The sequence below is a fragment of the Ranitomeya variabilis genome, chromosome 6, assembly GCF_051348905.1.
Source record: "Ranitomeya variabilis isolate aRanVar5 chromosome 6, aRanVar5.hap1, whole genome shotgun sequence".
Lineage (NCBI taxonomy): Eukaryota > Metazoa > Chordata > Amphibia > Anura > Dendrobatidae > Ranitomeya > Ranitomeya variabilis.
This window is the reverse complement of record NC_135237.1, coordinates 337,351,275-337,367,336: the sequence shown is the minus strand read 5'-3', so window position 1 is coordinate 337,367,336 and position 16,062 is coordinate 337,351,275. Positions and strand designations below refer to the sequence as shown.

The 16,062-nt window shown below is 43.0% G+C and overlaps 1 protein-coding gene across 3 annotated transcripts in view; it reads left to right on the top strand.

Annotated features, from left to right (window-relative positions):
- The window catches only part of SLC35B3 (solute carrier family 35 member B3), a 157,402-nt gene that overhangs the window by 127,590 nt on the left and 13,750 nt on the right, over positions 1-16,062 (top strand). For all 3 annotated transcript variants that reach the window (XM_077269841.1, XM_077269842.1, XM_077269839.1), the window contains exons 6-7: positions 7,189-7,286; positions 9,778-9,870. In XM_077269841.1, the coding sequence (XP_077125956.1) occupies positions 7,189-7,286; positions 9,778-9,870 (191 nt within the window). The remainder of the gene's footprint in view (positions 1-7,188; positions 7,287-9,777; positions 9,871-16,062) is intronic.

Here is a 16,062-nt window from a genome sequence, read left to right as displayed (position 1 = left end):
GGAGAAAAGGAGATTTTTGTGTACTCACCGTAAAATCTTTTTCTCCGAGCCACTCATTGGGGGACACAGCACCCACCCTGTTAGCCTGTTTTGGCTTGTTGTTACTTCTTTGGTTTTGACATAGTTTGTCTTTGTTCATGCTCCTACTGCTTTACTACCGAACTGGTTGAAATTGTATCCAGTGAAGGGGTGTATACTGCAGAGGAGGAGTTAATCTTCCTGTTTACTTAGTGTCCTCCTAGTGGCAGCAGCATAACACCCATGGTCCTGTCTCCCCCAATGAGTGGCTCGGAGAAAAAGATTTTACGGTGAGTACACAAAAATCTCCTTTTCCCGCACTGTATATTCCCATCTTTGAGATTCTGTCCCAATATGTAGTAAGTGTAGTAGTAGTAATAATATCAGCAAATACCTCCAATTAGAAATGTAGTGTAGTTCATCTGATTTGCTATGTCTCTTTCCTCATTGCAGGACCTTGAGTATCATGGTTAAGAAGACTAGTGATGAGTGAATGTGCTCGGATAACGTCTTATCCGTGCATTCTCGGGTGTTATCCGAGTATCTGGGTGTGCTCGTATATTAGTTTCAAGTCCCTGCTTCTGCATGTTTTGTGGCTGTTAGACAGCCTGAACACATTCGGGGATTGCCTGTTTATTAGGGAATCCCCACGTGTTGAGGCTGTCTAACAACCACAAGTCATGCAGCTGCAGAGACTCAAACATAATATATGAGAACTCCCCAGCATGCTCTGATAAGACATTATTCGAGCACGTTCGCTCATCACTAGTTACGACTACTGATATAGTGACAGTTAGCTAGCTGCTAGTGGTTGTAACCATGGATACTTAAGGTCCTGCAATGCCTGAACATGAGGAAAGAGACATGGCTAATCAGAAAGACTATACTACATTTCTAATTGGAGGTGCTTGCTAATAATATTTTTACGATTACTACATATTTGGGATAGGATCTTGGAGATGGGAATACTCCTTTAACAATTTTTAGACTTTATCAATCAGGTATTTTCATGTAACTATAGGTGGTCTTTGCTTACAGGTTGCAGCGATGGCTTCATGATTAGTGTACATCACCACTGCAGCCAACTACAGTGCTCAGCACCTCTTCTGATGTCAACAACACAAGCCACTGAGCCCAGTGATTAGCTGCAGTGGTGATATTATGTGCTGTGGTCATGACATCACCTCTACAGCCAGGAAAAGCCCCGAGGCAGCAGTGGTGATATGCACTGTGGTTGTGACATAACTGCTACAGCCAGGAAACAGAGACCAGAAGCAGCGATATAGAGCCCACACTGGATTAGGGGATGTTAAGAAAGTTGCCAGTAATAATCTGGCTATTCATGCAATGAGTCCCCCTATTAACTTTCTTTTCTTTTTTTTTAAGCCTCTTTGCAGCCCCCTTTAGCGTCCTTTTTGGTCTATTTACCTTATTTACAGTCTTAAGTTAGATAAATCATAGCACGCATGGTTTCTCTCTCCTGACACTCCTAATATGCAATGTCCTGAGACTTTCCTGCTGACAGTTATGTTACAGGTGAGGACACTGACACTTTACAGGATCGGTGCACTGCCGAGGAGTATTGACTCATATAATGTGTTAAGTTGTTAGAATGTAATAAGGGTAGGTGCACACAGTCAGTAAATGCTGCGGATTGGATGCTGTGTACTTACACAGCGTCCAACCCGCATCGTCCAGATGTTTTAGCATAGTGGATGGGATTACAAGAAATCCTATGTCCACTATGCTTCCAGCGACCCCCGCAAATTTTGACAGCAAGTAAATCAAGAAGTTTCTTCATTTTACATAGGCTTTACAATTATCTAGTGGTCTGTGTAACTCGAAAATCCCTTTAAAGGCAACCTGTCACCCCTCCAGGTGTTTTTAACCAAAAGAGCCATCTTGTGCAGCACTAATGCTGCATTCTGTCAAGGTGGCTTTTAGTTGGGGTCCCTGCCAACGCTGAACTATTCGTTTTTATAATTTGCCCCTCATGCCTGTAGTTTGTCCGGAGGTGAAGGAAGGAAGTGGAGGTGGCTCACGGAGGCCCTGAGTGCTGGCTGGGAGGCGTTTGTGTCAGGTGGGAAAAGACATGCCCCCCAGACAGACTACAGGTAGGAAAGGCAAATTCTAAAAACGAATAGTTTAGCGTTGGTAGGGACCCCAACTAAAAAAGCCACCTTGACAGAATGCAGCATTAGTGCTGCACAAGGTGGCTCTTTTGGTTAAAAACGCCTGGGGAGTGACAGGTTCCCTTTAAAGGGATTTTCGAGTTACACAGACTACTAGAAAATTGTAAAGCCTATGTAAAATGAAGAAACTTCATGATTTACCGTATTTTCCGGCGTATAAGACGACTTTTTAACCCCTAAAAATTGTCCCAAAAGTCGGGGGTCGTCTTATACGCCGGGTACGGCTTGTGCAGGGAGCCATCCTGGATGTTCCCAGGGTCTGAAGGAGAGGAGACTCTCCTTCAGGCCCTGGGATCCATATTCATGTAAAAAATAAAGAATAAAAATTAAAAAATATGGATATACTCACCCCTCCGACGAACCCTCGCTGTCACCGCTGCAAGCGTCTGCCTCCGTTCCTAAGAATGCAGAGAGTGAAGGACCTTCGATGACATCGCGGTCAGGTGACCGGTCACATGAGCGGTCACGCGACCAATCACAAGACCGCGACGTCATCGCAGGTCCTACACTCACTGCATTCTTAGGAACGGAGGCAGACGCTTGCAGCGGTGACAGCCAGGGTTCGTCGGAGGGGTGAGTATATCCACATTTTTTATTTTTATTCTTTATTTTTTACATGAATATGGATCCCAGGGCCTGAAGGAGAGTCTCCTCTCCTCCAGACCCTGCGAACCACACGCCGTATAAGATGACTGGGCGTATAAGATGACCCCCGTCTTATACGGCGGGCATATCCCAAATTCCATATTTTATTTGGAAAAGTTGGGGGTCGTCTTATATGCCCAGTCGTCTTATACACCAGAAAATACGGTACTTTTCTTTTAGTTAAAAACGCCTGGGGGGGGGGGTGACAGGTTCCCTTTAACATAAACTGTATTCTGCTGTTATCCATATAGTGCGGTTTTAAATGCATTCTCCTTTTGTAATGACTTTGAACTACATCTCTAGAAATAATCCATACTCAAAGCCTCTTTATAAATGTACTCCATGTATGAGCTCCTCTGCTCCTCCATTCATGCTGATATGTGGAGTCTTTGTAAATAGTGTTTGAGTACATGTTGTTGGTAGAAGTGCAGTTCCAAGCAGCTACTAAAGGAGCATGAACTAGGCGGCTAAAACAGATCTTTCAGCAAGATGTTTCAGACAGAAGAAAGAAATTAAGGCAATGGACTATATTAAAAAGATTACAATACCTGGAGTTTTTAGATAGCTGTAAGTTATAATAATACAGGTCTATATAATTTATTATCACACATAGGCCCAACATGTTCTAGTCAAATTTCCTTTCACATTGATTCCTGTGTGTTTTATTATGGCCTTTTGGTCGAACAATATATAGGATTAAAGTAAATCTGTTAATTCTACAGTATATGTAATGCTTTATAAAACCATATGGTTTTTTTTTCAATAACTCATTTTAGCTGTATTTAAACAATTAGCTTTATGCAGATATATATATATATATTTTTTTACTTCTGTTTCCAAAAATGTATGGCTGTCGTCATTTTACTGTACTTGTCTCAAATGCAAATTAAATCTATGACTTTACTTCAAATGAGATGTGTACAGAAATGTATGCAAATATCAATAATTGGATTTTCTCACCATGCAATTTTAACAAAAGTAACTAGTCACAGTAGCGTATCTTTTTGCATATAAAAGTGGAGCAGAACAGACAATAAGAAGGGGGAAAAAGAAGGCTGTGAACTGGAGTTTATTACAACGTATTATTCTTTGCAAAGGCAGTGTATTAGGGTAACATATGTTAAATGAGTATTGACACTAGCATATGCATGGATAAATGCATAAACCAGCAAAAGTCTTGCAGGCATCGAGGCTTTCAGAAAACATACTACTTTCTCTATTTTATATTAACTTTCAAATGAAAAATTCTTAAGGATTCGGTTGCCTAAGGGTAGCAGTTTGGATGCTAGTTACTAAATGCCAAATTGACTTCACTTGACTTTTACTCATAAATTTCTCAGAAACATTGATACATAAACTAGTCTGATTCCAGCTGAAGCTCTACTTACATAATTTAATCAGATTCCTTTGAACATTGTGAGGGACAAATCTATTCAGATGACATTTTTGCCTAAAGGGAGCAAAACTATTCAGCTAGTATAAACAAAGCATACTCTTATGCTGTCTCGTACCGATATTCTTATCATAAACCCCCGCCTGGAAGAGGACTTCCATTGCTTCCTCTGCGCTTAGGCAGAGCCAACACTGAGAATTTTACTTTGTACATGTTAATTTTATGTGTCGGTATTATAAATTTCCTTTGTCGTAGGACTTTAATAATGATGCTCCCATTAACCCCTTATTGGCCGAACCAATTTTGACCTTAATGATCAAGCCAAGTTTTACAATTCTGACCACTGTCACCTTGAGATTATAGCTCTGGAACACTTCATCAGAATCCCACTGATTCTGAGATTGTTTTTTCGTGACATATTGTACTTTTTTGTGTCCTTAAGTCAGTCATGTCACACAAAATAGTTAATAAATAACCTTTCACACATGTCTACTTTGTATCAGCACAATTTTGGAAACATTTTTTTTTTTTTTGTTATGACTTTATAAGGGTTAAAAGTTGATCAGCGATTTCACATTTTTCCAACAAATTTTACAAAACTTTTTTTTTTTTTTTTTGAGACCACCTCACATTTGAAGTGAGTTTGGCGAGTCAATATGACAGAAAATATCCAAAAGTGACACAATTCTAAAAACTGCACCCTCAGGCCATGTTCACACTTTGCGGTGTGCTCTGCAGGTTTATCCCGCAGCGGAATTGATAAATCTGCAGGGCAAAACCGCTGCGGTTATCCCTGCAGATTTATCGCGGTTTGTTCCGCGGTTTCCGCTGCGGGATTACTCCTGTACTATTGATGCTGCATATGCAGCAATATGCAGCATCAATAGTAATGATAAAAATAATAAAAATTGGTTATACTCACCCTCTGATGTCCGGATCTCCTCGGTGCTGCCGGCGGCTGTGCCGAGAAGGACCTTCGTGACGTCACCACAGGTCCTGCTCGCACAGCAAACCGAAGACCAGACGGCCGCGGGCAACGCTGTGAGGTGAGTATAACATCATTTTTTATTTTAATTCTTTTTTTTTTTTTTTTTTACACTATTTATGGTTCCCAGGGCCTGGAGGAGAGTCTCCTCTCCTCCACCCCGGGTACCACCCGCACATTATCCGCTTACTTCCCGCAACGTGGGCACAGCCCCATGCGGGAAGTAAGCGGTTCAGTGCATTTCTATGGGTGCAGAATCGCTGCGATTCTGCACAAAGAAGTGACATGCTGCGGGTTTTAAACCGCTGCGTTTCTGCGCGGTTTTTCCCGCAGCATGTGCACTGCGGTTTGCGGTTTCCATAGGGTTTACATGTTAATGTAAACGCTATGGAAACTGCTGCGGACCCGCAGCATCAAAATCGCCGCGGATCCGCTGTAAAAACCGCAAAGTGTGAACATGGCCTCAAGGTTCTTAAAACCACATTTAAGAAGTTTATTAACCCTTCAAATGCAATGTGGAAGGAAAAAATAAACATTTTACTCTTTTCACAAAAAATTTACTTTAGACCCAAGCTTTTTTATTTTGCACAAAGGTATCAGGAGAAAATGGAACACAAAATTTGTCGTGCAATTTCTCCTGAGTACTCTGGTACCCCAAAGCAACTCTTTGGGTGCATGGCAGAGCTCAGAAGGGAGAGAGCACCGTTTGACTTTTTTCAGCGCAAAATTGTCTGTAATCAATGGTGGCGCCATGTCGTGTTTGGATACCCCCTGATGTACGTAAACAGTGGAACCTCCCCCAATTCTAGCTATGACCCTATCCCCAACACGACCCTATTCCTAACCCTAGCCCAACCTTAGCCACAACCCTAAGCCTAACTGCAACCTCTGGTTTTTAACGGTGCTGAGGAAGAAGGCCCCTTAACTGCCGCTGTTAAAAGACATATCAGCGGTCCTTAAGGGGTTAAAGAAGACCTGTCACTTGCCATAAATATAAATCTTTTTTACCTGATGTAAAGGCAGCTTTATTCCTAAATCTACCGTTAATCTATTGTTTCTGCACCTCTTTTTTCCTGATATACACAAAATGGAAGAAAGGGCTGTATTATATAAATCTATTCTTGGCAAATTTTTTCATTATCCTCTAAACTGTTTTCTATGGGTTGTCTTCTTGAGGACCATGCCCCTTTGATGAACAGGACTTGATTTATATGCAGCAAAGAGGGGGGCCATATCTCAGAAACAAAATATAAACAGCAACATTTATACCATGTAAAACATTACATGTTATAATGCCCCCATTGATTTATACCTTGTAAGTAAGTATTTGTAAATACATATTGCTGCCATATGTGCCTCTGAGCAGCCGATATCGCTGACCGCTCAGTCTGCATCACGTGATCCTGGCTGCAGCCACCACTGACATCCACTGATGTCACGTCAAGGTCCAGAATCCCTTGCTTCACTGGGCTGTGGGCGGAGTTTCACCACATGTCACAACCCAGTATCAAGCGCTCGCTTTCCCTCTCTCCTCGGCTTTCATTGGCTGCAAGCACGCTGGATACTGGGCTGTGATGTGACATGAAACTCCGCCCAATCCCAGTCAGTTGGGGAGGGGGCCTGCGACTGGCTCATGCCTGGGTGACTGAAGGGTTTTCGGAACTTGACGTGACATCGGTGGATATCCGTGGTAGTTGCAGCTGGGTCACGTAATGCGGACTGAGCGGTCAGCGATGGCGCTACTCACAGGCACATATGGCAGCAGTATGTATTTACAAAAAGACTTATTTACAAGGTTTAATTCGATGGGGGCATTATATAATGTAGTGGACAACCTTTTTACGTAGCCGCAGTTCTAGAGGTAACAGTGTATGGAGTGTGTACTCCTGTTTTGTATGTTTTAAGTGTAATAACAGGTAAAAGCTAGATTGATTTTGTTCTTTTGCTGTTTCAAGGTGTGCTGCTCATTTCTCTTGCTCTTTGTGCCGATGCTGTAATAGGAAATGTGCAAGAAAAAGCTATGAAATTACACAATGGATCTAACTCCGAAATGGTAAGGGGTACTTCACATTAATATGTAATTCACATTACTTGAGTCTAGGAAAAAGAATGGCTTGAATATAGTCCATAACTTTTTTTTTTTTTTTTATTGTCAATGTGTTTATTCTTGGGATCTCCTCCTTCAGAGTGAACCACTATAAAGGATAATAAGCGGGCCATACAGACTAGGGACATCTCCAGCATTACCCTTTTAGGGCAGATACAGTGGTATGCAAACGTTTTCATCTTTTACGTCTTAAAAATTACAAAAAGGAAAATGGGCCGATGCAAAAGCTGGGCAGCACCCTGCATGGTTAGTACCTTGTAGCACCCCCTTTTTGAAAGTATCACAGCTTGTAATTTTTGCCAGGGGTGTCTAAACTTTTATATGCTACTGTAGATAACTGTGCTTGTGTGGTTACCAGTCTATTGCACACTGGTAACAATGGATTTCTACTCTTGAGATTAACTGCGGTTCCTCGCAATCAGAATCCTACTAATCAATCCCAAACTCCGATGTCTATAGGTCTTTCGTAAACATTGTATCAAGCACGCAAACTTGTAGCACTACATTGGCTCAACTACTGACAATTAGGCTATGTGCACACGTTCAGGATTTTTCGCGGTTTTTCGCTATAAAACCGTGAAAAAAACGCATACATTAAGCATGCTATTATTAGAATGCAATCCACAATTTTTGTGCACATGCTGCGTTTTTTTCGGCTGCGGAATCACATTCCGGGAAAAAAAAAGCAGCATGTTCATTCCTTGTGCGGAATCGCGGGGATTCCGCACACATAGGAATGCATTGATCCGCTTACTTCCCGCACGGGGCTATGCCCATCATTCGGGAAGTAAGCGAATCATGTGCGGTTGGTACCCAGGGTGGAGGAGAGGAGACTCTCTCAGGCCCTGGGAACCATATAATTGCTAAAAAAGAATAATTAAAATAAAAAATCATTATATTTTCACCTTCCGGCGTCCCTCGCAGCCTTCCCTCTCCTCACGATGCTTCCGTTCCCAGTGATGCTTTGCGGCAATGACCTGTGATGATGTGGGTCTCGCGAGACCGCTACGTCATCTGAGGTCATTGCCGCTAGGCATTATTGGGAACGGAAGCATTGCGAGTAGCAGGGAAGACTGCCGGGGACGCCAGAAGGTGAGAATATCACAATTTATTTTTTTTAAATAATTTTAACATAGTATCTTTTTACTATTGATGCTGCATAGGCAGCATCAATAGTAAAAAGTTGGTCACACTTATCAAACACTATGTTTGACAAGTATGACCAACCTGTCAATCGGTTTTCCAAGCGATGCTACAGATCGCTTGGAAAACGCTAGCATTCTGCAAGCTAATTACGCTTGGAAAACGCTAATGTTTAGCGGGAAAACGCAAGCCAATTCCGCATGCGTTTTACCCGCGGCACAGTTGCGGAATTGCCGCAGAAATTTCCGCGGCAATTCCGGACATGTGCACATAGCCTTAATGAGTTAATAAGTAAGCTAAGCCATATTATTTGGTTGGAAAAAGGGGTATATAGAAAGAGAAAAGCAATCAAGAAATTTGACACCATCTGGGGACCCTGGTTGAATGTTCCAGGCCTACCATTGGAGTACTCCTGAGAGATAACATATGGCAATTTCTGGTTTTATGAACACTTGCGATCTGATCATTCCAGGTTAAATTATATAGGTAAGGTCATTACACATACAAACTAATTATTATAACATAATATAATATATTAGAATGGCAGATATTCTAAAGTATATATAACCTCATTGTATAACAATATATAATGATACAATGTAACACTGAAAATCTGTGTTCTACTGATCTTTGTAAAAACATTGTGTAATTTTTTAATAAAATGTGAATAATAAACAAAATATACATCCCAAACTATATGATAAAGATCTGCAATAATGGGAACATGCCTATTTAAGGTGCTTATGATGCTTAGACCAAACTGGGTATAACGCTATCGGTAAAATTATCAATGTATGAGATCTGTACATGATCTTCATGTGCATCCTCTGCTGCCCCTGTGCATGTTCTTCTACCCTGTATACATGTGTATGACTGTGTGGCATAGTGTTGTATACTTACAGGAGAGTGTGCGATGAGACACCAGGACATGCATATGGAGTCAGGGGGCATGAGGGTTACATGTTGCCCACCACTGCCTAGGCGTGTGAAGTCTAATCCGTAAGACGGTGTAGGATATCTTCTGATCCCAAACATCAGTAGACATGGCATCACAGGCAGATTGAGAATAAGTGATTATGGGGAACCCCAGAGTTGTAACTCCCACAGTTTGCTTATCCAATACAGAAATAGTAGATATCTAATGCTGGCACCATCCTTAATATAATAAAAGAGCATTCTCTTACCTATGTGGTTTTCTAACAAAGCTTATGCACACCTATTTCTATATAGCTTGTTATGGACTGTGAGACACATCATTGTGAATGAACTGTATTTTCCCTTTTATTATTTTCAGGTTCTGTATTCATATTCCATAGGATTTGTTTACATTTTACTAGGCTTGGCCGTTACCAGTGGATTGACTCCCGCTGTATCATTCTGTTCCAAGGTGAGTACGGAAATAGAGCAGCTTGATTAAAAAAAAAAAAAAAAAAAAAAAAGGAAACGAATTGACTGGTATACGATTGAGAACTGTATTAATGCAAAGCAATAGTGCATGACAGCATAAAATATACATGTCATGTTATGCAGAGGCTGCAGAATAGGCACTACCTTCAAGCCGTATATTCACTTCAGAAATAATTTTTTTCCTTCCATAAAAAAAACACTGTAATGGCATGTTTTATTTATTCAGAATTAATACATTACTCGGGTTGTATATTTACCGCGTGCATTCATTTTATAATGTCACCTTTTCTCATTTTACACCTAGACCAGAGTGCATCAGACCCTATATCCTTTCAAATATTTTGTCCTTGTCTGGATTATTGGGGGCTGTAAGATGAATGCGCTTTTAAAGGCGACAGACATCACATTAAGAGATTAACAACAAAAAACGATTGGGAAATGTGTGTGTAGAGATATAATCTAACACCTTCTTGATGTCACGACTTCTTTATTGAGGGGTGTGGGTGTATATATACTGTATATACTTGAGTATAAGCCGACCCGAGTATAAGCCGAGGCATTTACTTTTGCCACGGAAAACTGGGTAAGCTTATTGACTCGAGTGTAAGCCGGGTATGCATTGTCCCCGCATCCCTGTCCTGCTATGCATGGCTCCCCCTTCCCTGTCTTGGTATGCATGCCTCCCCCTTCTCTGTCCCTGTCTGCAATACTCCCTGTCCCTGTCTGCAATACTCCCCATCCCTGTCATTGTATGCATGCCTCCCCATCCCTGTCATTGTATGCATGCCTCCCCATCCCTGTCATTGTATGCATGCCTCCCCATCCCTGTCATTGTATGCATGCCTCCCCATCCCTGTCATTGTATGCATGCCTCCCCATCCCTGTCATTGTATGCATGCCTCCCCATCCCTGTCATTGTATGCATGCCTCCCCATCCCTGTCATTGTATGCATGCCTCCCCATCCCTGTCATTGTATGCATGCCTCCCCCATCCCTGTCATTGTATGCATGCCTTCCCCATCCCTGTCATTGTATGCATGCCTCCCCTTTCCCTGTCATTGTTTGCATGCCTCCCCTTTCCCTGTCATTGTATGCATGCCTCCCCCGTCCCTGTCCTGGTATGAATGCTGCCCCGTCCCTGCCCCTGTATGCATGCCTTCCCCATCCCTGTCATTGTATGCATGCCTTCCCCATCCCTGTCATTGTTTGCATGCCTCCCCTTTCCCTGTCATTGTTTGCATGCCTCCCCATCCCTGTCATTGTATGCATGCCTCCCCATCCCTGTCATTGTATGCATGCCTCCCCATCCCTGTCATTGTATGCATGCCTCCCCATCCCTGTCATTGTATGCATGCCTCCCCATCCCTGTCATTGTATGCATGCCTCCCCATCCCTGTCATTGTATGCATGCCTCCCCCATCCCTGTCATTGTATGCATGCCTTCCCCGTCCCTGTCATTGTATGCATGCCTCCCCCGTCCCTGTCATTGTTTGCATGCCTCCCCTTTCCCTGTCATTGTATGCATGCCTCCCCCATCCCTGTCATTGTATGCATGCCTCCCCCATTCCTGTCATTGTATGCATGCCTTCCCCATCCCTGTCATTGTATGCATGCCTTCCCCATCCCTGTCATTGTATGCATGCCTTCCCCATCCCTGTCATTGTTTGCATGCCTCCCCTTTCCCTGTCATTGTTTGCATGCCTCCCCTTTCCCTGTCATTGTATGCATGCCTCCCCATCCCTGTCATTGTATGCATGCCTCCCCATCCCTGTCATTGTATGCATGCCTCCCCATCCCTGTCATTGTATGCATGCCTCCCCATCCCTGTCATTGTATGCATGCCTCCCCATCCCTGTCATTGTATGCATGCCTCCCCATCCCTGTCATTGTATGCATGCCTCCCCATCCCTGTCATTGTATGCATGCCTCCCCATCCCTGTCATTGTATGCATGCCTCCCCATCCCTGTCATTGTATGCATGCCTCCCCCATCCCTGTCATTGTATGCATGCCTTCCCCATCCCTGTCATTGTATGCATGCCTCCCCCGTCCCTGTCATTGTTTGCATGCCTCCCCTTTCCCTGTCATTGTATGCATGCCTCCCCCATCCCTGTCATTGTATGCATGCCTTCCCCATCCCTGTCATTGTTTGCATGCCTCCCCCGTCCCTGTCATTGTTTGCATGCCTCCCCTTTCCCTGTCATTGTATGCATGCCTCCCCCGTCCCTGTCCTGGTATGAATGCTGCCCCGTCCCTGCCCCTGTCTGCATGCCTCCCCTGTTAATTCCCTCTCTGTGTATAAGCCGAGGGGGGCGTTTTCAGCTGAAAAACTCAGCTTATACACGAGTATATAATTTTCAATACCTACTATATAATTGTCTAAGAGTCACTTCCGTCTGTGTGTCTCGGATATTCATTGGTCGCGGCCTCTGTCTGTCATGGAAATCCAAGTCGCTGATTGGTCGTGGCAAAACGCCCACGACCATTGCCACGACCAATACGCAACGGCCATAATCTGGCAGTGAAATGGCCGCTGCTTTACTGCCCTACAGTCATCGCCGAGCGCTCACACAGGGTTAATGCCAGCGTTACGGGACCGCGGTGTAACGCACTCCGTTAACACTGCTATTAACCCTGTGTGACCAAAAAGATCTAATGTTTCAAATAATAATAATTTTAAAAAAAGGTTATTCTCACCCTCCGACGTCGCCCGCTGCCCTCGGCAGTGCAAGCAGCAGGTTCCGGTGCCAAGGATGCTATGCGAGAAGGACCTGCCATGACGTCACGGTCATGTGACCGCGACGTCATCACAGGTCCTGCACTCATACCAACCCTGGGACCGGAAGCTGCCCCGTGCACCACACAGAGGCGCTAGGACTTCAAGGGGCCTTCGGAAGGTGAGTATATGTTTATTTTTTATTTTAAGTATTTTTTAACCACGCATATAGTGCCCACATTGCTATATACTACGTGGGCTGTGTTTACATACTGCGTGGACTCTGTTATATACAACATATATACGACATCTCTGTGCTATATACTATGTAGCTGGGCAATATACAACGTGGCTGTGCAATATACTACGTGACTGGGCAATATACTACGTGACTGGGCAGTATACTACGTGTCTGTGCTATACACTCACTGGCCACTTTATTAGGTACACCTGTCCAACTTCTTGTTAACACTTAATTTCTAATCAGCCAATCACATGGCGGCAACTCAGTGCATTTAGGCATGTAGACATGGTCAAGACAATCTCCTGCAGTTCAAACCGAGCATCAGTATGGGGAAGAAAGGTGATTTGAGTGCCTTTGAACGTGGCATGGTTGTTGGTGCCAGAAGGGCTGGTCTGAGTATTTCAGAAACTGCTGATCTACTGGGATTTTCACGCACAACCATCTCTAGAGTTTACAGAGAATGGTCCGAAAAAGAAAAAAAATCCAGTGAGCGGCAGTTCTGTGGGCGGAAATGCCTTGTTGATGCCAGAGGTCAGAGGAGAATGGGCAGACTGGTTCGAGCTGATAGAAAGGCAACAGTGACTCAAATCGCCACCCGTTACAACCAAGGTAGGCCTAAGAGCATCTCTGAACGCACAGTGCGTCGAACTTTGAGGCAGATGGGCTACAGCAGCAGAAGACCACACCGGGTACCACTCCTTTCAGCTAAGAACAGGAAACTGAGGCTACAATTTGTACAAGCTCATCGAAATTGGACAGTAGAAGATTGGAAAAACGTTGCTTGGTCTGATGAGTCTCGATTTCTGCTGCGACATTCGGATGGTAGGGTCAGAATTTGGCGTAAACAACATGAAAGCATGGATCCATCCTGCCTTGTATGGAGCATCTTTGGGATGTGCAGCCGACAAATCTGCGGCAACTGTGTGATGCCATCATGTCAATATGGACCAAAATCTCTGAGGAATGCTTCCAGCACCTTGTTGAATCTATGCCACGAAGAATTGAGGCAGTTCTGAAGGCAAAAGGGGGTCCAACCCGTTACTAGCATGGTGTACCTAATAAAGTGGCCGGTGAGTGTATACTACATGGCTCTGTGCTGTATACTACGTGACTGGGCACTATACTACGTGACTGGGCACTATACTACGTGACTGGGCACTATACTACGTGACTGGGCACTATACTACGTGACTGGGCACTATACTACGTGACTGGGCACTATACTACGTGACTGGGCACTATACTACGTGGCTGGGCACTATACTACGTGGCTGGGCACTATACTACGTGGCTGGGCACTATACTACGTGGCTGGGCAATATACTACGTGACTGGGCAATATACTACGTGGCTGGGCAGTATACTACGTGGCTGGGCAATGTACTACGTGGACATGCATATTCTAGAATCCCGATGCGTTAGAATCGGGCCACCATCTAGTAAGTATATATAAACACACTTCTGAAGCCTTGCTATGTGTAACACAGGCAATCAGATGATCGCAGCTTCTAGTATTCCATAGACACTATTGAAGCAAGTAAAAAGTAAAAAAGTTTTAACCCCTTAATGACAGCCAATACGTCTTTTAACTGACCTGAGATATAAGAGAATAGCCTCCCCATACAGGTGACAATCCAGCAGCTGCCTGCTGTCCACTATAGCTGACAACTTGCTGTATCAGCCACAATCACTGTTTGCCCCATCAAAATCTGTTTAACCCCTTAGATGCTGCTGTCAATAGTGACTACATCATTATAAATGGTTAACAGAGTGTAGGGGCTTCCTCTTTATCCAAACTGGTGCCCTCAGATCATGAGTGTGTGGTCCTGATGTTTACCATGGCAATTCATGACCAAATAGTGGCCTTAGAGTCTGACTGCTATAGTAATCTGTTCACAAGTTAGAGACATTTAGGAGGTAAAAATACACATTTTCATTTCTGTCATACCACTTTGCATTAATTCCTGTAAAGCACCTGAAGGGTTAATAAACTACCTGACTGCAGTTTTCAATATGTCAAGGGGTACTGTTTTTAAAATGGTATCACGTTTGGGGGTTTCCCAATATGAGACCCCTAAAGTCACTTCAAACATGGATAAGTCCCTAAAAAAATAAATTTTGTAAATTTCCTTGAAAAATATGAAAAATTGCTGCTACATTTTTAAATCTCTTTAACCCCTTTACCCCCAAGGGTGGTTTGCACGTTAATGACCAGGCCAATTTTTACAATTCTGACCACTGTCACTTTATGAGGTTGTAGCTCTGGAACACTTCAACGGATCCTGGTGATTCTGACATTTGTTTTCTCGAGACATATTCTACTTCATGATAGTGGTAAAATTTCTTTGATATTACCTGCATTTATTTGTGAAAAAAACTGAAATTTGGCAAAAATATTGAAAATTTCGCAATTTTCCAACTTTGAATTTTTATGCAATTAAATCACAGAGATATGTCACACAAAATACTTAATAGGTAACATTTCCCACATGTCTACTTTACATCAGCACAATTTTGGAACCAAAATTTTTTTTGTTAGGGAGTTATAAGGGTTAAAAGTTGACCAGCAATTTCTCATTTTTACAACACCAAATGAGATGTGGTCCCTAAAAAAAAATGAAGTCATTTTGAGGGGTCTATATGATAGAAAATAACCAAGTGTGACACCATTCTAAAAACTGCACCCCTCAAGGTGCTCACAACCACATTCAAGAAGTTTATTAACCCTTCAGGTGTTTCACAGGAATTTTTGGAATGTTTAAATAAAAATGAACATTTAACTTTTTTTCACAAAAAATTTACTTCAGCTCCAATTTGTTTTATTGTACCAAGGATAACAGGAGAAAATGGACCCCAAAAGTTGTTGTACAATTTGTCCTGAGTACGCCGATACCCCATATGTGGTGGTAAACCACTGTTTGGGCGCATAGCAGAGCTCGGAAGCGAAGGAGCGCCATTTGACTTTTCAATGCAAAATTGACTGGAATTGAGATGGGACGCCATGTTGCGTTTGGAGAGCCCCTGATGTGCCTAAACATTGAAACCCCCCACAAGTGACACCATTTTGGAAAGTAGACCCCCCTAAGGAACTCATCTAGATGTGTTGTGAGAGCTTTGAACCCCCAAGTGTTTCACTACAGTTTATAACGCAGAGCCGTGAAAATAAAAAAAAAAAAAAATTTCCACAAAAATTATTTTTTAGCCCCCAGTTTT